Here is a 21,209-nt window from a genome sequence, read left to right as displayed (position 1 = left end):
TAATCTTTCCTCCACCCATCAACCCCAGATTAATCCCTCCTCTCTGCAATTCCCCTAATTCCGCTTAAAAGGAGTCTGTGACCTTCTTTGGGGCTCGCTCTTTTGCCATCCCAACATTGGAATCAATAAAGCGCTCTTGTTGCATACGTGGTTGTTGGTTTTCTTTGGGGGCTTTTCTCATTCTCTTTAACAATTGGGGTGCGTTGTCCAGGAGGCCCTCCAGAGACACCCCTGCCCCATGCTGAGCGTCTGATAATCTGGCCGGTTGGTAAATGCAGTGAGTACTCTTTGTCTTGTCTTGATCTGTCACCGTTCTCTGATTGCCACTGTGCAGAGGGTTTTACCTGTTCTCTTTGTCTGGGAAGCTTGAGCTAACTGAATCTGGAGGCTGAGGTTTGCCTGGCAGACTCACTAGAGGCACCTCCACCACGTGAGCTGGGGGACTTGGGTCCCTTTGGTTGAATGGAGAACACAGGTTGCGCCTGTTGCAAAACAGAGCTCCCAGGGACGCCTCCTGTCAGCCTGTGCTGATTCCTGGTTTCTTTTTCATGCGCCGAAACAGTACATTTCTGTCAGTGTTATTTTCGTGTCTTCTTGTCTGTAATGTTACCTCATTCCTTCTCTTAGGAGTGGGTCAGTCAAACTCAGCTTCCTACCTTGAGTCTTAGTTTGAACCGTTCCAAGGACTTTCAAACCCAAGCCGCTGACTTGGGGCTCATTGCCTGGAGGGAGTGGGGGTGTGCTTGATAAGGACATGGCAGGACTTTGGTGCCTCACAGAAAATTTGCAGTTGATCATTGGGGTGGCCTGTACAGGGAAGCTGACAATCTTCTTTTGTAGAATACTGACTGCCAGGCAGACACTCTGTGCCAGCGCTGTGAGCTGTTGCTGTGCTCCCTGCTCCCTTACTTCACCAAGGTCCTTGCAGCCAGTTACTTCCTCTTAACCCTTTTCTGACACTGACACACAGTTTTGTTCATTCAGATCCAATGGGTTATAAATATTTGCCATTATTTAGAGGGGTGGGTTACAAATGATCACTGGTTAGAGTAAGAGGGGGAAAAAAAACCCTGCTAGCCTCAGATGTTTCTTGTTGGTGCAGGTTTTTATGTGATTTGTTATGGTATATGTATGCTTCTGTTCTTGTTGAAAGTATTATAGGTATACAATATTCTAGAGTACTAAAGGAAACCACAAGAAGGACTTTGATAAAGGTTTTTATGGTGTCTGAGAAAAAAGGCAGAGACTAAAATAATAAAGAGAAGAGAAAGAAAAGGAGAAGGCTGTGTGAAGTGAGAACGACTGGCTGGACCAGAGGGGCAGAGATAGGAACTGAGGAGTATAGCAAGTTGTAGGACAGAGGAGACACGAGATTTGAGCATGTTATGTTAATTCTGGTGTTTTCTTCATTAAAAATAAAATAAAACAAAGCTGATTCACTGTTTGTGTTGGGAACGTGGTCATACTCTTTAAAGGAGAGAGGGGGAACAGACCACTGCCTACTGCACCCCTGTACCCTATCTTTCCTTCTCCAGGCAACTTGGAGAAAGAGTTCTTTTCTATCCTGGCACCTTACCCCCAGGAACCCTAGGATGAGAGGTCCTAGAGGGCAGAAAGGAAGGGATGGAGAAGCCCCCAACACTTCCAGTCCTCTTCACCACTGAGGAGAGGGACCAGATTATAAAAGAGGCTCAGAAATTGGTTCCAGGCCCAGATGGAAGACCCGCCACCAATGCAGACCTCATAAATGTTGGGTTTCCTGTGATGTGACCCAATTGGGATTTCAACACGGAGAGAGGTAGGGAGAGGCTCAAATTCTACCTCCAGACTACAATGGAGGTGTGTCTGGGCAGCTGCGAGGTGGCCCATAAATTTGCCCAGTTAATCAGGTACTCCAAGGGCCTGAAGAAACACCAGGAACATTCCTAGAGAGGCTGATAGAAGCTTGTAAGACCTATACACTTATGGATGCAGAAAGAAGCACCAGAGAATTGTCTCAGTCAGCCTGGCTTTTGTCAACCAGTCAGCACCAGATACCCACCGTAAATTGCAGAGACTCGAAGATTTTGAAGATAAGAGGTTGGCTGAACCTTATCTCAGTTGCTGAGAAAGTATTCAGTAATAAGGAAACCCCAGAAGAAAGTAGACAAAGGGGCTCACAAAAGCTTTAGAAAGACAGATGCAAGGGCTTACCAAGATCCTTCTAGTTGCATCAAGCAGCCCAGCGGTTAGGAGACAGACAAGAGCCTTGGGAGACTCACTGCATAAAGGAAAGGGCCAGAAGCAGGGACTGTGCAAGAGGCCTAGTCTGCAGAAAGACCGATGTGCTTACTGTAGGAGGCTGGGTCACTGGAAGAAGGAATGCCTTGAATGACAGGGCTCAAGTGAAGGTACTAGAACTGGAAGAAATGGGTGACTGAAGGAGACAGGGCTTGAAGCCCCTCTCCAGGAGCCTTGGGTAACCCTAAAAGTGGATAAACCTATAGATATTCTGGTAGATACCAGAGCACAACACTCCATTCTAAAACAACCCCTAGGCAAAATGTCACCAGAACAGTCCTGGGTGCAAGGGGCTACAGAGATGAACAGGCACTCATGCACTGCTTGAAGCTCAATAGACACAGGAAAGGGCCGGTCATCCCTGAGTGCCCATACCCACTTCTGGGAAGAGACAATAGAGACCTGCTCCAGAATTGACCCAAACAGAAACCTGGGCTGGCAGCCCCCCCCCCCAATAATACAGCTGAAAGCTGGGGCAATGCCAACGTATGTCAAACAATACCCAATGCCCAGAGAGGCCAAGCAGGGGATCACTCCCCATATTAGGTGCCTCAGAGGCCTGGGTATTTTGGTCCCTTGCCAGTTAGCCTGGAACATGCTCCTATTGCCAGTTAAAAAGCTCAATTCCAATTACTACAGACCAGTGCAACACCTGCCACTGGCTCCAGCCAGTCAGCCTAGGCCTGCTTTCCAATGGGCGTATCCAGAGGACGGATTCAATGGACAGCTGCTGACCTGTGCAAAGCACAATGCCCGTCTGCGCTCTATGCGCTACCATACAGTTCGCGAGCTTCGGGCAAGGGGCTGGAGGTTGAAACACACAAAGATTCACACAGAGACAGAGAGACAGGGACATGGACCTCTAGTCACTGGTAAGAAGCCCCTTATTCAATAGCACCACGGAGGCTCATATACCCAACAGTCAGGTGGGCCAACAGGTGAAAACCTTATCCTCTGATCCTCAAGGCCAAGGCAACACGTGCTCTCGTGAGGCAGAGCTGGTAAACAACTTTGACACAGCTTTCAGTAACTCGAATCAGAGGGAAAGTAAAGATCTCTAGCAGGAACGAGCAGCTGGAGGCCAGGACTCCAAATGGTCCCAACAGACAAAGGGTTCAAGAACTCTCCTATCATCTTTGATGAAGCACTCCATGAGGACTCGGTGAATACCAAGCCCACCCCAACATCAGTATGTGGATGACCTCCTGATGGCAGCCGACACCTTGCAAGCCTACAAAGCTGCCACTGATTAATCCCTCCTCTCTGGAATCCCCCTAACTTCGCTTGAAAGAAGCTTGTGACCTTCTGGGGGGGGGGCTCTTTTGCCACCCCAGCACTGGAATCAATGAAGTGCTCGTTATTGCATATGTGGTTTTTGGTCTTTTTTGGGGGGTTTTCTCGGACCCTAACAAGTTTGACCTCTAGAACCACAAAAACAAAAAATAAAAACATGACTGCATTTGAATTAAAGAAGACAGCTAATAATGAGTATGCAGGGCCTGTAATTCACTGTGGCAATTGCAGTATGGGATAGATTTTTTCTCTACTACAGGGATGAGCCTGGCAAGCAGATGGCACAGCTATTAATAGATCAGACAGCCTCTCCAGGTGCACAAGAGGAACAAGACAAAGTTCTTAGAATCCAATTACCATTTTCTCCTGACCCCTTTCAACTTGTTCACAGCTTATCATATGCATCTCGCTAGGAAAAGCTGTTTCTTCTATTATACCCCCACATACTGATCCCCAATGTGCAGGGCTTTCCCCCCAACAGCTATCAACTCTTCGAGAATCTGGATAGCAATAGCAATGCTAACACTACCTAGAGTTAGTGTAGCCCACTGGTTCAGGGACAAGTCCCACAAGACCACCCCCACTTCAGATTACATCACAACCAGTGGGTCCCCAGACTACACACACTTGCAGCCTGCTTGGCTACAAATCCAAGTTTCTATAACCTATCAAGGTTAGCTTTAATAGCTGCTTGCCAGACTAGAATCACCTTTAGAACTGTCCTGATCGCCTTGGCTGATGTGGGAAGGCCCACCCTGACTGTAGGCTGCACCTTCTGCAGGCAGCCCAGGTATAAAGTGGATGTCAGCAGGAAGACACCTTGCCTCCTGCTCAGCTGGCCTTCCCTCTTGCCACCAAGTTGATTTGCCCCGCTGCTGCTGCTGCTGGCTCGTTACCAGCATTTCCAAGCTATCATCATGGACTAGGGACCAGATCAGACTACTGAGGCCCCCTACCTTGTGGACTAAGTAACCATTGCCCCTCCAGTTAGAATTACTGTAGGACCACTCAGATTATTGCAGCATCTAGTCTCAAGAACGAAGTAACTACTGGGTTCACAGATTCTCCAGTATGATCTTACTGTTCTTCCTATTCTAAAACCTATTTAAACTCATAAATATTATTTTTTTATCCCACTGAATCTGCCCTTTTAGAGAATTCTGACTAATACAAGCCCATTATTAGGAGTTTGGTAATTTTGCTGGACAACTTAAAAAAATGCAGGAAAGCACTGGATTCGGCTTTAAGAGTGTATACAAATCAGCAGCTGGATAAAGATGTTGCCTCAAAGGTCTCAGGCACAGGAACGTCCGTCTACATAGAATTGGGGTGCATCACTTTCCTGGCATATCAATGTTTTCCAACCAGGAAGCTCTCCAAACTTCACAGGTAAAGGATATAACACAGACGCAGCCCATCGGTGTGATCAACAATCTCCAGCCCCAATCCAATCCCTGGATCAGCTCCTGGCAACCAGCTCCCACCTTGAAGACATCCAAGAATCACCTCACTATAATCTGATCGAGAGGAAATTCAAAGGCACTTGAGAACCGTCAGGAGCTGGGTCCAACACGAGATGTATCCATCACTTAGGACACTACAAGGGTCTTAGAAACTCTGAACAGAGAACTGGGAGGGAAGATGAGGCAGACAGGCTGGCTGATGCCAAATGCGTTTTCGGCAAGCTGTTGCCTAAAGACACACGGAAAATCAGTAAGCAGATGTAACATCCCAGAGGGCTTGGGTTTCCTCATCTTTCCCAACATCAGATCTGTGCACACGGCACCTGCAGTGCTGTCCACTTCACACAACTAGACGTACTTTTCATTGCACACCCCATACAGAGGCTGGACATGGCAGGGGTTTTTTAAATTAATTTTAAGTTAGCGTACGAAGAAATGAGTCCCATGACTACATCTTCATACCCTGTGTGACATTATACTTCATTCTAACCCCCCTCTCCCGGCTCTTTCCTGTGCTTGCTGCCCGCTCCCCTTGGCAGCTCCCAGATAACCCTCCCTTCTGCTCTCCTATCCCACCACCCCATTATCTTCTGTTTCTCCCTCCCCTCACTTCTCAAGATCTCCTTTCTGTCATGATCTGCACTTCATACATGTAATTTCAACCTAGGTTCCACATATGAGATCAGATATATCGTTCTGACTTTGGCTTATGCACCTGCTGTGAGTCCCAGCTTTATCCCCATCCCTACAGGCAGTAGACTTTGAAAATACATAAGCTTTATTCAAATAAATTTTTGTTTCCGTAAGAAACAAGACCAGAAAATGGAAGCTTAAAGACATTACACATGAAATGTCAAGACTATTCTCTACACCCTACTGCCACTCAGTCCCGAGCCTGCAAAAGCCTCAGGTTAGGACATAGCGGGTGAGTCCTCCTCCTCGAACCTCTGATAGTCTCTGGCAATGCCGCAAGATGTTCAAGATCGCGTATAGCCTCTTGTCAGTTTTCAAATTCGTGAAGTCCTTTAGGTCAGCTTCCACGAAGAAATAACGACCTGGAAAGAGAAACACCAGGTTCTAACTTCCACGAGTCCCATTCTCACAGATGTTTGTATGGAAGCACCTTGTGAACGGCTGAGTCCTTCTTACTGACCCTATCCAAATAAAAACAGCGGAAAAGGGTATTCCTGCTAAAACAATGCCCCAGCGACTGAGGCAAACTGACATTGCCGGGGAGCCCTGCGGTCAAGGGCAGCGCTGGTGTGTCTTAACAGCTCACTTCAGAGACATTCTGCAGAGATGGTAAACAGAAAGGAACCCACAGCAAGTCCATCATTTAACTAGAAGACCTTGGGTGAGCAGAGGACTCTTTGTCTAGTCTGCAAAATGGGTCAAGAGGACTAAAGAGGACTAAAGAGGACTAAAGCTTTAAGAGCTGTCCAGCACACAGTGATGTGTCAGCATGGCTGGGAATGAACAACTCTAGATGCACCATTTCCTAGAATTCCAGGCTTGTCCTCCTCCAAACATGCCCTCCCTCATAGATTCCACTTTACCTTTTGTGTCCTTCGTTTCTTCATTAATAAATCTTTGGTAGTGATTTCTCTTCACGGAAGTCATAGATGCTTTTGGTTGATGCATAATCTTGTATTTACTAACCACTGCCTTATTAATTTCTTTAATAACATCATTAATTTGACAATATGTCAAACGGGATTTCATGTACCTGGTTTTTAAAAAAAAGTGTGATTATTCTTTTTATATTTTATATTTCTATTTTCTTTATCATATATTTAAATATTTACTCCTACTACTTTTTTAAACAATAAAATAAGGTAAAACAAAAACTTAGCACATTGGAATTGGATAGAAACAGAAGGAAAAGAAAAGGCACAAGAATCAGAGATCTACTCATTTGCACACTCAGGGATCCCAAAAAACACTAAACTGGACAATTTATACACAGAGGACCTGGTGCAGACCCATGCAGGCCCTGTGTGTGCTGCCTCAGTTTGTGAGTTCAAACGTGCGTCAGCATGCTGATTTAGAGGCCTTGATTCCTTGGTGTCTTCCACCCCCTCTGGCTCTCACACTCTTTCTACCTCCTCTTCAGTAGGGTTCCCTGAGCCCCCAGGAGAGGGATCTGACCAAGATATCCTGTTGGAGGCTGAGTGTTCCCATGTATGCAGTTATTCTTTAGAAATCGTCACTCACACTTTTCCTTTGAGATGATAATGTAATTACATTTCTCCCTCCCCCATGACAGTATTCCTGCAAACAGTGAATGGACCTAAAATGCTGGACTTTCTGCTAGAAAAGGGGCAGGCACCAAACCACAAAGTGACACAATGGCATAATGGCACATGCCCTTAACCTCAGTGCTTAGGAGGAGAGGCGGTGGATCTCTGTGAGTTCAAGGCCAGCTTGGTCTATATACTGTGTTCTAAACCAGCCAGGGCTACATAGTAAGACCCTGTCACAAGCAAACACTTCCTGGCCTTTCTGTTTCAACATTAAATGTCACAATTCATGCAATCAAGCTTTATGACTTAAACAATCATGTATGTTGATTAATAGTCGTGAACATTAGAACTTATGCTCAGTACTTACGCAGGAACACCACTGAATTCATCAGTCGTTACAAACTGCATTTCCTTAATTACTCTCTGTTCTTTGGGAGGCTTCTTTGCCGGGACAGGTTCCTCAGCGCTGACTGGCTCTGTAGGATCTGGATCAGCTCTGTTAGTCCTACAGAGCAGAGATGAACATACACAGGTAATTGCTAGAATTAAGCCACACACAACACTTTTTTTCTAATCTGGGGGGGGGGGGGGACACTACAACTGTGTGACATACCCTGGTTTAATAATTTCATAACCAATGTTTTCTTCCTAACCCTACCCTTGGTTATGAAGATCTAAATTGTGGGAGGAATTTTGAAAATTAAGTTCCTAAATCTTCAGAGTATGATTGTTTTCATTTATATACTCAAGACATGTCATGCACAGAATATACACACCAGTAGTCCCGTTTGCTTCTCAAAGTCAGCATATGTAAAGCTGTGCTAACTCCAAACAGCTTCTCTCCCACTTCCCTAGCTGTGCACTGGGAAGCAGCAGCATCTTCAGTCCATCCCAGTGTCTTCTGTTAGTTCTACTACTAGTCACTACCCACTGCAGCCTCGTTCTGGCAAATGGAGTCTAGAAATAGGCTGGGGTCAACTGCCAAGACAGAAGAGACAGCTGCTCCCACAATGGCCGAAATGTTCCAAGAAAGACACCAGATCAGAAATCTGTAGATCCAACACAGAAACAAGAAAAGGAATGCCCCAGAAAGAAAACAGCAGGGGACCAGACCCAGAGCGCAGCAAGCATGACTGGTCTGAAATACTACCTGAGCTGTGTAGTAGAAGTATGGTAGGAATTACAATAAATCCAACAGTGACGACGCATTCTTTGGTGAATGCTAACATGACCTCCACCGTTAAACTGGCTGACTTGTCCCTGTACCTGACTCTTTCCTCGAATTTCTCCTCCTGATCATGTGCTAAGAATGTGTCGATGACTCCTGCAGGCCCAGCTCACGGTATCCACTGAAAACATCTGCAACCTTTCAAAACTGCTTTGACCTGACCTGGATAGCAGAAGCTGGGTTACAGTTCTGTTCTGCCGGCCACATTCCTCTGGATAGCCGATGTCCAGCCCACTCTACATCCCCGACAAATAACCAGGAGGCCTCTTTTCCCTAATATTCACTCATGACTTTCCCAGGCAGTCTTCTCTTCTTGCAGGGAAATCCTAAGCATTTTCAAGGCTAGAACAGCCATTACCTCTACAGAGGGAGGGGCTGCATCAGAAGTGTTTTACAGTACTGGTAATACACTGTTCTGAATTTAGCTCATACATACATGGAAACCGACTATTCTTCAATTTTTACATATACTACTATAAGCACTTTTCTATACATGATACACTTCAAAAATTAAATTAGCCATGGAATGTTTGTATGCACTGAAAGCACCTTTTAGAAACACAATTTTGGTGTCAGGCTTGGAGAGATGGGGGTCGGGCATGACACAGAAACTCTTACATACAAAGACAAAAAAATGATAGAGGATCTTATTCAGAGCCAGGCAATAGGAACAAGGAAGAAAAGACACAAAAACCCAAGACATACTGGACAGCTGGGAGCTAAGAGAACAGAAACAGTGAAGACAGAAGGCTCTGCTGAGGCCAAAAAAGTAAAGGGTTGGATACATAGTTAACAAAAGAATCACTAGGTTCAGCCTTGGATGCGCAAAGTTTGAGAGAGAGCAGATTTCCAGCAGGCCACCAGAACAGCAGAACTAGACATCAAGAGCAGACCCGGATGTTTCAGAGCACTGACAGCTGGAGTCAGACAAGCACACAGGAGCCACCACTTATGGGAGGGAGGAGGGAAAGGAGGCAGCCACAGCTGAGGATGCACAGGGCAGTAGGGACACAGCACCTAGACACAGGCTGGGTGAGTGAGGAACAGACACGGAGCTGAGGACCAACTGTCTCCCTGCAACCTTCAAGCCGTTGTTTTCTCAAGAGCAGGGCAGTGGTAGCTAAAAGCCAGGCATGAGGGCCTCTGGGAAAACGGCAGTGTAAAGCTAATGGCTTCTCCAGGTGTTTTTCAGGATTCCCTGAGCTTAGCTTACCCTAAAGGCAGAGGTTTCTGGTTCGCAAGGGTCAATGGAGATACTACACAGAGGTCAAAACCTTGGTGATGTCCAGAGACCTTCACTGTCCACCTGGCAGAGGCATGAGACTAGGATCTGGTGGGAGGAGACAGTGATGCTACTAATCACCCTACTCACAGCAAAGAACGTTCTGGTCAAAGCTTAAAAGTCTAAGAAAGGGGGAGGGAGGTGGGAGTGTACAAGGGAGCCTTGATTTGGGAGAAGGGCTGTTTTCCTCAGAGGTCCAGAATGAGGAAACTGGAGGAGACAGGGGAAGTATGGTTTCTATCGCCAGAAACAAGAAACGGAATGAACACTGACAAAATATTCAAGTGCGTGGCAGAAAAAGACTGAGATATTTGTTTCCACGAATACCTCAAGACAGCAAGAGTCAGAATATACTTACAAGCTCTCGGCGGCTGTCACCTGAGGCAGATAGGAAGGAATGTGTTCTCTGAGATGCTCCACAGCTTTGAAATCGCCTTCAAGAGAGTCACAGAGCTCCTAAGTGTTAAAAACACTTGTGAACAAGACTTCCTCCTCTACATGTGTGATGTGTGTACAGTCAGAAGACTGTGATACTCACAGTCCTGGTAAGGGCTGAAGACACAGAATGCAATGAGAAAGCACAAATCTAGCAACTCAGATGAACAACAAAATAACAATGATGAGCTTAAGGGCCGGGTGTAGCTAGTGCACTTGCCTACCCAGTACAAGGCCCTGGGCTGGATCCCAACACAGGTAAAAAAGGGGGGTGGGAGAGGGGAGACCTGTAACTTCTAGTGCTGCTTCTAGATGATACTTTTCCCTATTGGGTTTTTTTCTTTTTTCAGAGAAGAAGCACTATAATCACATTAGAATCACGAGATCAAGTTGAAGTTTAAGTCTTTCCCAAACACTTTAACCTTGGGAAGCAACCAAGAAATAGATGAAATATTGATGTTTCTGAACCTAGCAAATTGCTCTTACTGAGTTTAGCACACGTTCCCAGTGCTGCCTATGAAATAGCACCAGAGGGAACAAGGTCAACCCAGATGGGGGGCGTTCATATGCTTTTAGTTTCTGAGTTTTAAGTTTAGGGTTTTTATTTGGTGTGTTTCAGTGTGTATGTGTAAGTGTGTGTATAGTATGTGGGAATATATATATACACACTGTACACACACACACATGTAGTATACACTCGGCATGTTCCTGGACAGGTGGACACTGATAAACCAACACTGTTTTCCATTTTGAGTCTACGGCATTTTCTTTCCAAGAACTAATTATGCTCACGGCCACGTTTTACTTTCGACTGGGGATTAGCATAAGCCTAGAGCTGACAAGTCTTCTCAGACCGTGAAGCTGCAGGCTCACCCTCCCTGGGCACTACAATGGTGCCAGCACGATGCGGTGAGGGCGCTGGCTGTTTTCCTCATCGGGAAAGCACACAAGCACTCTGCACGGCTGAAGTCAGCGAGAAGTCTCACTTATAACACAAGTGCACGTGAGGCCAAGCTTTCCTTTAATGAGCAGACCTTGTACTTTATAGAAACAAACATCGGAAAGCAGCTAAGAACCAGTCTCCCTTTATCCTTTAAATGAGGATGCTGAGACCTCAAGAGGTGAAGTGGTTTTCCAGTGTGGCAGAGTACCAAGGTAAGGACCTTTGTCTCTCAGGGCAGGTCTTCTCCGCTCAGCATTCTAGTAGGGCATCATCTGTCTACATTAAACCCACCTACAAATATTCTTCAGAAACTTTCCTTTTAGTAAGTTTATGCTATTGGCCATAAAGAAAGAGTTGCCACTCTGAAACCCCTTTATACTGAGAACACAAATGTTACTTTATAGACTAATTTACAAAGCCAAGAACTTTACAAACAAAGGATCCTTAAAAATGACCTGGTCAGGCGGAGGTGGTGCACACCTTTAATCCCAGCACTCAAGAGGCAGACAAGCAGATCTCTGTGAGTTGGAGGACAGCCTGCAGCCTGGTCTACAAAGCTATAGGGAAACCCTGTCTCAAACAAACAAACAAACAAACAAAAAAAACCCAAAACAACAACAAACAAAAAAAACTGGTGATTAAGAAATTTGTATCTATGCTTTCTGCTTTCCAGTTAGGAAGGCATTACCTTAAGTGACCTGTTGGTTTGTTCTTGATACTGAATTTCCAATTCAAATTTATTTAGAAGTTCATTTATTGTAATGATCTCATCTCCTACTTTACTTAAGGTGGTCTTCAAGGCAGGTTCTTGGCCTGTTATAAAGAAAGAGAAAATGGAAAACAAAGTGTATATAAAACCAAAACAGGCAAGTGCCAAGTAAACTTGGGATCAACAGTTATGCTTTAGAAAAACATTTGCATTGGGAAGGATAAGTTCTTCATCCTGAGACCTGTCTCCATAGATAACTTTTTTTTTGGAGGGGGGCAGTTCAAGACAGGGTTTCTCTGTGTTGCTTTGGAGCCTGTCCTGGAACTAGTTCTTGTAGACCAGGCTGGCCTCAGACTCACAGAGATCCACCTGCCTCTGCCTCCCAACTGCTGGGATTAAAGGCATGCGCCACCACCGCCCAGCTCTCCATAGATATAACTTTAAACCTCCTCTGTCTTGTTTTGTTGTTAAATGACAGGTTCTTGCTATGCGGTAACCCAGTCTGGCCTCAAATTTAAATCCTCCTGCCTCAGCTTGTACAATGCAGGTCTTACAGGTGTATGCCACCAGACTTTGTTTAACTTTCATTTCAAAGCAGTAAGGAAGAGGAGGAGGAGAGAGGCAAGTACAACATGCTTCCTACTGCTTTTATTTCTGGCAAATCCACTAAATATAACAAAACATCTGGAAATAATGAACACCTGTATATAAGCATTCACGAGACAGAGGTCATTCTTCTTGGGCTGACATTAGGTGGGACTCACAGACACCAAGTAGGGTGTGTGAGCAGAGGAGACAATAATCCCAGTCATTAGAGAGGAGGCTTTTGGTCTCAGTGACTGCCCACCCTTGACCTTACTATGGATAAGAGCCAATGACTTTGAGACCTCAAACCACAGGTGTTAGAAATGAAAAATCTCAAGTGAGGCTGTTACCCTGCTTCAGAGGACATATGATTAAAGTGTAACCCGAAAAACTTAAAAGTGACAGGGAGATGAACTCATGTTATACTGCCTTTTCAATGTGTTTATTTATATAAAGGGGCAGAGTCTCCGGGAATTTGTAATTATAAGTTTGGAATTCATATTCACACCATCCCCAGGACTCAAAACCTTCAATCAGAGATAGAAACAACAACAAAAACACAGACTGGGTGCCTGGGAGAAACAAAGACAAGACATTTTTATAAACAGGGTGTTTACACTTCATGTACCTAGCACCTCTCTAAAGGGATTGGAAAACCTGAAGTTCCTTCTTCCCTACAATCCAGAAATGATGTAGAATAAGCAAGATTACTCAGCAGGTAACGTAATCTACTGCCAAGCCTAACTAACAACCTGGTTTTGATCACAGAGGAAGAAGAAAAGCAACTCCTGCAAACAAAGACAAAATGTTATTTTAAAAGTAACTTTAAAAGCTGTAATGCCAGTTTGGTATGGGATTGGGCACTCTTTTACTCCCAGCACTCAGGAGGCAAAGCGGAGGCAGAGGCAGGAGGATGACTGTGAATTCAAGGCCAGCCTGGTCTACAGAGGACTGCATAGAGAGACACTATCACAAAAAAAAAAAAAAAAAGGAATTTTTATATGTGCTTCAAACGACCAGACAAGGAAACACAAAGAAGTGAGGAACATTACCATCCATATCTATAGATTGTGTGGAGACAAAGGGAACTAGCGGATGCTCCTGGCCTGAAGTCCAAGAGAGCAACAACTGTTACGGGGGTTGCTGCAAAGACAACTACATGAGAAGACAAGGGAGACTTAACATTGCATCTGGGAATTAGCAAAACTCTTGTCAAATGCCAACTACTAATCTCTGTGAGGACCAGCGCCATTCTAGCTTTGCAAGGCAGACACTATCTGGCACTCAATTCATAACCACCAAAATGAGTTAAGTTAATTTCAGGGTTTTTTGTTTTTTTGAGACGAGGCCTCACTACACAGCCTTGGCTGTCCTGAAATTCGGTACTTAGACCAGGTTGGCCTTGAACTCAGAGATCTGCCTGCCTCCCAAGGGCTGTGATTGACGACCTGGGTCTGATAAGTTAATGTTAAAAGGGTACCGATGTTTGTACTAAGAATAATTTTAGAAAGATGAGCTAACCGGCTGGATACAGTATCTGTCCTGACCACCACTATCTCAAAGGAAAAAAAATTAGACATTTACACTTTAGTAACACAAGCAGCTCAGCAAGTTCATACTTGTTAGGTATCTGGTAAGCTATGGCAGTCAGTGGGAGGAGCTACTAGACTTCATTAAACAGGCGGTGGAAACAAATATTCTTCTCATTTACTAATGACAATGGTCTAGCAGACTCCCCTACTCCTGCCAGACTTTGGTGGGGTTGCTTGAATCCAACTTTATAGACCTCCAAATTATGTTTATCCAACCATAATCCAGCCCTCATAAAGAGAACCTAACGAAAGCTAACCATTAAAAATCCAATTTCTTTCTTTTCTTTTTGTTTTGAGCAATATTTCACTATGTAGTTCTGGCTGTCCTGAAGCTCACTCAGTAGACCAAGCTGGCCTCAAATTCAGAGATCACCTGCGCTTGTCTCTGACTCCCAAGTGTTGGAATCAAAGGTGTGTGCTGCAATGACGACCAAAATTTTTTCAATAAACGTGGAAAAGAGGTTATACGGGTGGAAAGGCATACAGTGGGAATTCAGACTGAGAACCATCATTCCCCCTCCCCCGAGTGTTCAGAAGATAGATGACTTGGGCATCTTCTGAGTCTTGGTCTCCTTGAGTATAAAATGAGAGGACTTGCTATGTTGAGTTCAGATGTTTTTGATTTAACTTTCTATAGAATGTGAACCATGAACCACAAAATAAACTGGTTCCTTTGTTAGACGTTCTCAAATAAGTACTGAAAACACCAAATATCTAGGAGGGATATTCAACAGAATTTCATTATTTCAAAGAAAAGTAAAACCTTAAACTATCAATCCACATCACAAACTACAGCAAAAGCTCCACAGTCTTTCCAGAAGACAGAGCACAAATTTGGTTTGTTGGTTTGTTTTGTTTTTGTCTCTCTCTTGGGGTAGTAGGTAGGTCCTTTCAGCTCTAGAACCAAAGATGCTTCAGATCTTATTATTGGACCTATATTTAAGGAAAACATTAGTAAAGTTAAATATTCCCCATTACTGAACGTCGCCTCTGCATTATTTGAAACAATGACACTGGAGCATTTTGAAAAAGCACTATTGGAAATCTAAAATTACCTTACTAAGAGACACTCATGAGAGGACAATAATCAAGATGCACTGTGTGTTCCCCAAAGCAGTGAGTTGATTTTGCTTACCGAGATTTCTTATCGACAGAATTTTCTTAATATTGTCAATCTTCTCATTAACGTAAGAGCATAGCTGTTCTAGATCTGAGGCCATCCTCCAAGCAGCTGAATAAAACATACAGAAACGCTTTTTAAAAGAAAGTTACGTAAAGCCAAATTTCCGTTCACTTTCAAATCCTAAAAATAGTAAACAACATTGCTTTGAAAGAACACAATTTGAGGGCTTTTTTTCCCCTCAATTCTACAAACATTCAGCGTCTAACAAACACACAATGGTAACGTGTCTTGAAGGCTCCTGCTGGTTATCTAGACACATTAAACCAGAGCTGCCATCATTTTCGGGGAGTCGAGGTCTCATATTTTGGGTTTAAGATGGAGCGAAAAGTCCTTGCAAGGATAGGTGAAAAGATGCCGGTCTGCGCAGGCGTGTCCAGTCTTTGGACATCACGACATGACATCGTCAAGTTTATGTTGGAGAACCGTGCAAGGCAGTTACCAAGCACAAAATCGTAAAAGAGATCTCATAACGTTTACGATTTTGCGCAGATCCTGGATGACCGCGCCTGAAGCTGGAAGCCTTCTCTCCGCGCCGCCCGGTCCCCCCACCTGCTAAACGATGCCTCCGGCGGCTTCGGGGACAGGGACCTCGAGGGATCTGGTAGCAAAGACGCTTCGCTGCGGCTGGGGAGTGAATGCACCGGACTACTGCTAAAACGCAGAACCTTAAACGTTGCTTACAGAACTAAAATTCAAACTGCCCGGCAGCGTTGGCGCCCCGCAAGCGCGCAAGCGCGTTCCTCAACTGCGCAGACTCTGTTGGCAAACGAGTTTCCGCCCAACTCCGCAGCGTCTGGGCGGGGCCTGGAGGCGGGATCAAGAGGCGGGACCCGGGCGAGGTCGGGAGGGAGGAGAGGCCCGGAGGCGGAGCTGGGATTGGATTGGTTCGCTTCTAACGCGGAACGGTCCCTTTTTGAGCCTCGGCGCTCACAGGTGAATTTAATCATCACCCTCCATGACAGCACGGCTAGCTGCCTAGCGCTTGCTATAAAATGAGTAACTCAGTGGGTCTCGGAAATCTGCGGCAGAGTTCGTTAAGGGACGCTTCTACAAACAGCAGTGACCGTACGGAAATTCTGAGTTCAGGCACTTAGAGCATGTTTTTAAAATACTCCCGTACAATTCCAAAAAGCAGCCAGATTGGTGAGCTTGAAGATTCTCCCTTTATGGGGATTAGCTACTCTATAAAGGGGAATACAAACGCCATTTTAAAAATTGCAAACGTTTATGATATGAAAGTGAAAAGGATTGAGGCGCGGGTAGGGAGAGAGAGAGAAGGCTCAATGAAAACCCAGTAAGCATACATGAAACGGTATAAGAAAATGTGCTACTTCATATTTTAAAAGTTTCATCTTCCCTGCTGAGAAAAGGGAGAAAGCCTTCCAGGGCCGGGATACTAGCGCCACAGTCATCAAATGCCCAAGTTCTTGACATCCTTGCAAGACAACCTTGCCTGTCGTCAAGCCTTTGTCCCAAGCAATGGGAAAGAGAATGAGCTGAGGGTAAGAGACTCGCCTCAAACACCTTTAAGGTATTTTCCTGGAAGCTGCAGCTTGAAGAAAGGATCGGGGATCTTGAAAACAGCAATGACAATTATTAAATTTGAGGAGCAGGAATAAAAAAAAACCAGATCCTAAGGGACATGCGAATATACTATCCAACAGACAAACGTGTACGATGTGGGAGTCAGGAGAACAGGGGCATCAGGCTGGCTGGACAGTCACCCAAAGTTACTCTGTAATGTTGGGGCATCCAACTCTGGCCTACAAGCCTAGCATATCTGACAGATATTCCTGTGAAGCAGAGAGAACAGTAGCCCAGAAGGGGGGAAACAAGTGGGTTTTATAGTGTCTCTAATAACTTAAGGGCAGGTCCCTCCTCTCAGGAGATTTTTCCTGTCTTGGGTAGATGAGGGTCCCTGAGCTGAGCCTGCTGGGTCTCTTCCTGACCCAACCAAGCCAGGTTATGGGTAGTAGATATCCTTTGGCCTGTGACAGAATTCCCTTTAGGGAGGAATGAGGAAACATCAGTTATCCAATCAATAAGATCCCTGAGACCCAGGGTGTCCTAGGAAGTTTCATGACAACTTGACACAAGGTATAGTCATCTGAAAGAAGGGGAACTTAATTGAGAAAATGCCTCTCTAAGACCCAGCTGCACAGCATTGTTGAGGATATTCAGTCACACCATGAACTCTGATTTTGCATGTGTTAATTAAATAAAATTAACATTGGGTCAGGAGACTGAGTTAGCAACTAGTTGGCAGAAGGTAATCATAGAGCCTCAGAGGGCATCCAGGAGATAGACACAGGAAGTAGTAGGGAAGGATTGGTAGAGGCATGACTTTTTTGTTTGGCAGATCAGAAGGACACTTTCTTTGGGAGACACCAGCAAGGAGATAGAGTTAGTTAGTTGCTACTCAAACTCTTGAAAGACCCTCACCCACTGGGTGCAGGCCCAAGAAGGAGAAGCCCCGTGACTCAATTAACCAGTCCAGCAGATGCAAGAAGCAACAGGGTTTATTAACGATCATGTGACCGGGTGTCTCTAGTCTCCGAAGAGGCAGAGTAATCCCGAACAGCAATTCCAGCAAGTTTGTTAAATTGGGGCATAAGCTAGCAGGTGGCCAGGGTGCTGGGGACGCAGCCCCGTTGCTCCTATTACTACAGAATGGCACCCAATGTGGACAGTAAAAGAAAGATTTAGAGAAAAAAAAGAAAACTTTTAAATGATTTACAGTCTGTTAAAAATATGTGCAGGCTAAAAGTTGAAGGTCTTAAAGTAAAAAACAATTAAAAAAAGGGGAGAGAGTTGTTGTGTGTGGTAGTACACACCTTTAATCCCAACACTTGGGAGGCAGAGGGAGATTGACCTCTGTGATTTCAAGGTGTGGTAGCACACGCCTTTAATCCCAGTGCCTAGAAGGCAGAGACAAACAGATCTCTGTGAGTTCAAGGTGTAGTAGCACACACCTTTAATCCTAATGCCTGGGAGGCAGAGACAGGTGGATCTCTGAGAGTTCAAGGGCAGCCTGGTCGACAGAGTTATTCCAAGTCAAAGATATACAAAAAATCTGTCTCAAAAACCAAAATAAGCCGGGCGGTGGTGGCTCACGCCTTTAATCCCAGCACTTGGGAGGCAGAGGCAGGCGGATCTCTGTGAGTTCGAGACCAGCCTGGTCTACAGAGCTAGTTCCAGGACAGGCTCCAAAGCCACAGAGAAACCCTGTCTCAAAAAACCAAAAAAAAAAAAAACAAAATAAAAGTAAAAATAAACAAAAATAGAGGTTAAAATAAAGCCACACAAAGATGGAAAATACACAGAGAATCTTGATACTGTATGCTTTTATGCTCTCTTTGAATTGTTTGAATGCTGAGGAAGGAGCAACAGCTGCTAAAAGATATTTGTTTATAAATGCTGCTGAACTAATCCAACATAGATATTTTGAAAATGCCTTGACTTTGAAATTTGGATCTAAGGACATGATGCTTTGGAAAGAAGTTTCTTATTTTGTTTTCACAGAGGGTGAGAGTCTGGATTTCTTCTATCCGAATATGGTATGATGGACCACACCCTCCTGAAGGGTTGCTGTAAACATCTTCAGAAAATTGCTTCGCTCAACTGCCAACTGAGATGAAACTAGCACATAGGTTATACCATGAAAGACCTCATTAATGATGCCCCCATTCAGCAGGAAGCAGTTTGGAGAGAAAAAAACTGTGCCCATGTTCCCAAATATGGTTTATAAACGTTCTTTTACATTTAAAGGGGGATATGGTAGAGATATGAATAATTTACATTGATATGGATTTTTGTCTTAGTGATTTAAATTTAAGGTCAATTTTGTTATATGTATATGTGTTTCTGATCTTGATTAAGGTACTGTGATTGTGTAGTTCATTTAAAAATGTAATGTATAATTAGAAATATAGATTGTTAATAGATAATCATAATAGTCAAGTTTGTAGTCATATTAGTTAAGATTTTCTAGATGTACATAGACATATTTCAGATAAGCATTCTTCATATCTTTCAAAGATTATAGAATATGGCATTTTAAATGTTTTAATAACTTAGGGTTTTTCATGACAATGAGACATGTCTGTTCCTGGCAGCACCAATCTACTTCAAGAAGAAGATGGGCATCGAAGAGGATCCTTATGGAGTTTGATAGCCATTTGGGCAAGAAACTGTTCTTGCCTGGACTATTGCATAAACTGGACACAGAGAACCCACAGAGAGAGGACTACTGAACTTGCCTAAAGGTGAGATGATCTTTCGGGGTTCCTGATTCATGAAAGAGTCTGCGAGACATTCTGCAGGACACAACAGATAGTGACTGAACTGACTTTGAAATTTCCTGCTTCATGGAAATGTCTCTGGATACCATGGGCCTGTAGGCCGAAGATGGATGTCCCAGTGGTACAGAGGAACTTTGGGTGACTGTCCAGGCAGCGAGATGTCTTTGTCATTTCTAGAGTTTGAAAGTTGCCTATTTCTTGTTTGCTTGGGTAATATTGTATCTTTCTGGAGTCTTTGATGGAGTTAAAGAATAGTTAATTATAGTTATAGTTTTCCTTAGTTATGATAAAGATTGTAATTTTTACTTGATAACTGTTTTTGTTATATGTAATTTTGCTATGTTTAGTTAAAGCCTTCCTTTTTTTTGTTTAAACAGAAAAAGGGGAAATGATGGAGGAAGGTCATTGATTAATTATAATAAAGAAACTGCTTGGCCTCATAGGTTAAAACATAGGTGAGAGGAGTAAACAGAACAGAATGCAGGGAGGAAGAGGAAATGAGCTCAGACTCGATAGCTCTGCTCTCTGGAGAGATGCCATGCTCCCCTCTCCCGGGCAGATGCACGCGATGAAGCAAGCCGCCAGGTCAGACATGCTGAATCTTTCCCGGTAAGACCGGTGCTACACAGTTTATTAGAGATGGGTTGATCGGGATATCAGAATTAGCCAGTAAGGGCTAAAGCTAATGGGCCAAGCAGTGTTTAAATGAATACAGTTTGTGTGTTGTTATTTCGGGGCATAAGCTAGCAGGTGGCCGGGGTGCTGGGGACGCAGCCCTGCCGCTCCTATTACTACAATAAGCGAGAAGGAGAGTCTCTGGGTTAGTTATTACTCTAATAGTTTCAAAGCTAGTTCAAAATTAAAATTAACTAGCCGGTAAGCGTAGAATTCCAGAGGACCTGAATTTGCCCAACAGCCAACGTAGTCCAGATCTGATGGGAAGTTATAGTTTTCCTCTAGTTTTATCTAGTTCTAAATGATCAACAGAAAAGATACAGAGGAGCTGGGGACACAGTTCAGTTGGTAGGCTGCTTGTCTGGAATGTGAAGCCAAAACCCTGGTTCCAGTTCTCAGTACCCCAGCACATGCTTCTTATTCTAGAACTCTGGGGGTGTAACAAGCCCCCGACCTTAGTACAACTGACACCATTCAGCACCATTCAGGCCTTGGAACCAAGCTTGCCTATGGTAGGCAATACTTACCAAAACAGAAACAAAGGCAAAGTCAGTGGTTCCAGGATGTGGCTGGCAAAGTCCGTGAATGGACTAACCTTGCTTTTGGCCTCTGTAGTTGTGCTTCTTGCTATCTGGGTGTGATGGTGCATGACTTTAATCCCAGCACCTGAGAGACAAAGGCAGGTGAGTTCGAGGCCAGCCGGGTCTACACAGCGAGTTGAAGAACAGCCAGGGTTAGAGAGACCCTGTCTCAAAAGTAAGTAAAATAGAAATAAAACAAAAGGATATTTTCCTTCAGATCTGACTGAAAAACATGAGGGAAGACTGGTAAAAAGTGGATAAACAACTGGGCAGGTACGATACGACTCTTATTTCTTCTGTGGAGCTGTGGGTGGAGCCCTGGCATCCCATTGATAAACATCGAAGGGTAAAATGATTGGATGGAGGAATGAATGAGACAGATCTAAGCAGTGACGGGATCATCCAGTCTGTGGCAG

At 44.4% G+C, this 21,209-nt stretch overlaps 1 protein-coding gene across 1 annotated transcript; it reads right to left on the bottom strand.

Annotated features, from left to right (window-relative positions):
- Positions 1-5,793: 5,793 nt before the first annotated feature.
- Ska1 (spindle and kinetochore associated complex subunit 1) lies at positions 5,794-15,950 on the bottom strand. Its single transcript, XM_075970809.1, has 7 exons — positions 15,786-15,950; positions 15,189-15,284; positions 11,856-11,980; positions 10,148-10,245; positions 7,647-7,784; positions 6,593-6,762; positions 5,794-6,091 (listed from the first exon to the last, which is right to left on the bottom strand). Exons 2-7 carry the CDS (start codon positions 15,271-15,273, stop codon positions 5,943-5,945), a joined length of 765 nt encoding a protein of 254 aa, XP_075826924.1. The 5' UTR covers positions 15,274-15,284; positions 15,786-15,950; the 3' UTR covers positions 5,794-5,942.
- Between the last annotated feature and the right edge of the window lie 5,259 nt (positions 15,951-21,209).

Source organism: Microtus pennsylvanicus, chromosome 4, assembly GCF_037038515.1.
Source record: "Microtus pennsylvanicus isolate mMicPen1 chromosome 4, mMicPen1.hap1, whole genome shotgun sequence".
NCBI lineage: Eukaryota > Metazoa > Chordata > Mammalia > Rodentia > Cricetidae > Microtus > Microtus pennsylvanicus.
This window is presented reverse-complemented; position numbering and strand designations above follow the sequence as displayed.

What these genes read in the sequence shown, in the direction of transcription:
- Ska1 (XM_075970809.1), bottom strand. Translation starts at nt 15,273, where the DNA reads ATGGCCTCAGATCTAGAACAGCTATGCTCTTACGTTAATGAGAAGATT. An exon ending in GAATTCAGTGGTGTTCCTGC is followed by an intron (nt 6,763 to 7,646) that starts GTAAGTACTGAG and finishes TTTAAAAACCAG; the next exon opens with GTACATGAAATCCCGTTTGA. An exon ending in AGAAACGAAGGACACAAAAG is followed by an intron (nt 6,092 to 6,592) that starts GTAAAGTGGAAT and finishes TTCTCTTTCCAG; the next exon opens with GTCGTTATTTCTTCGTGGAA.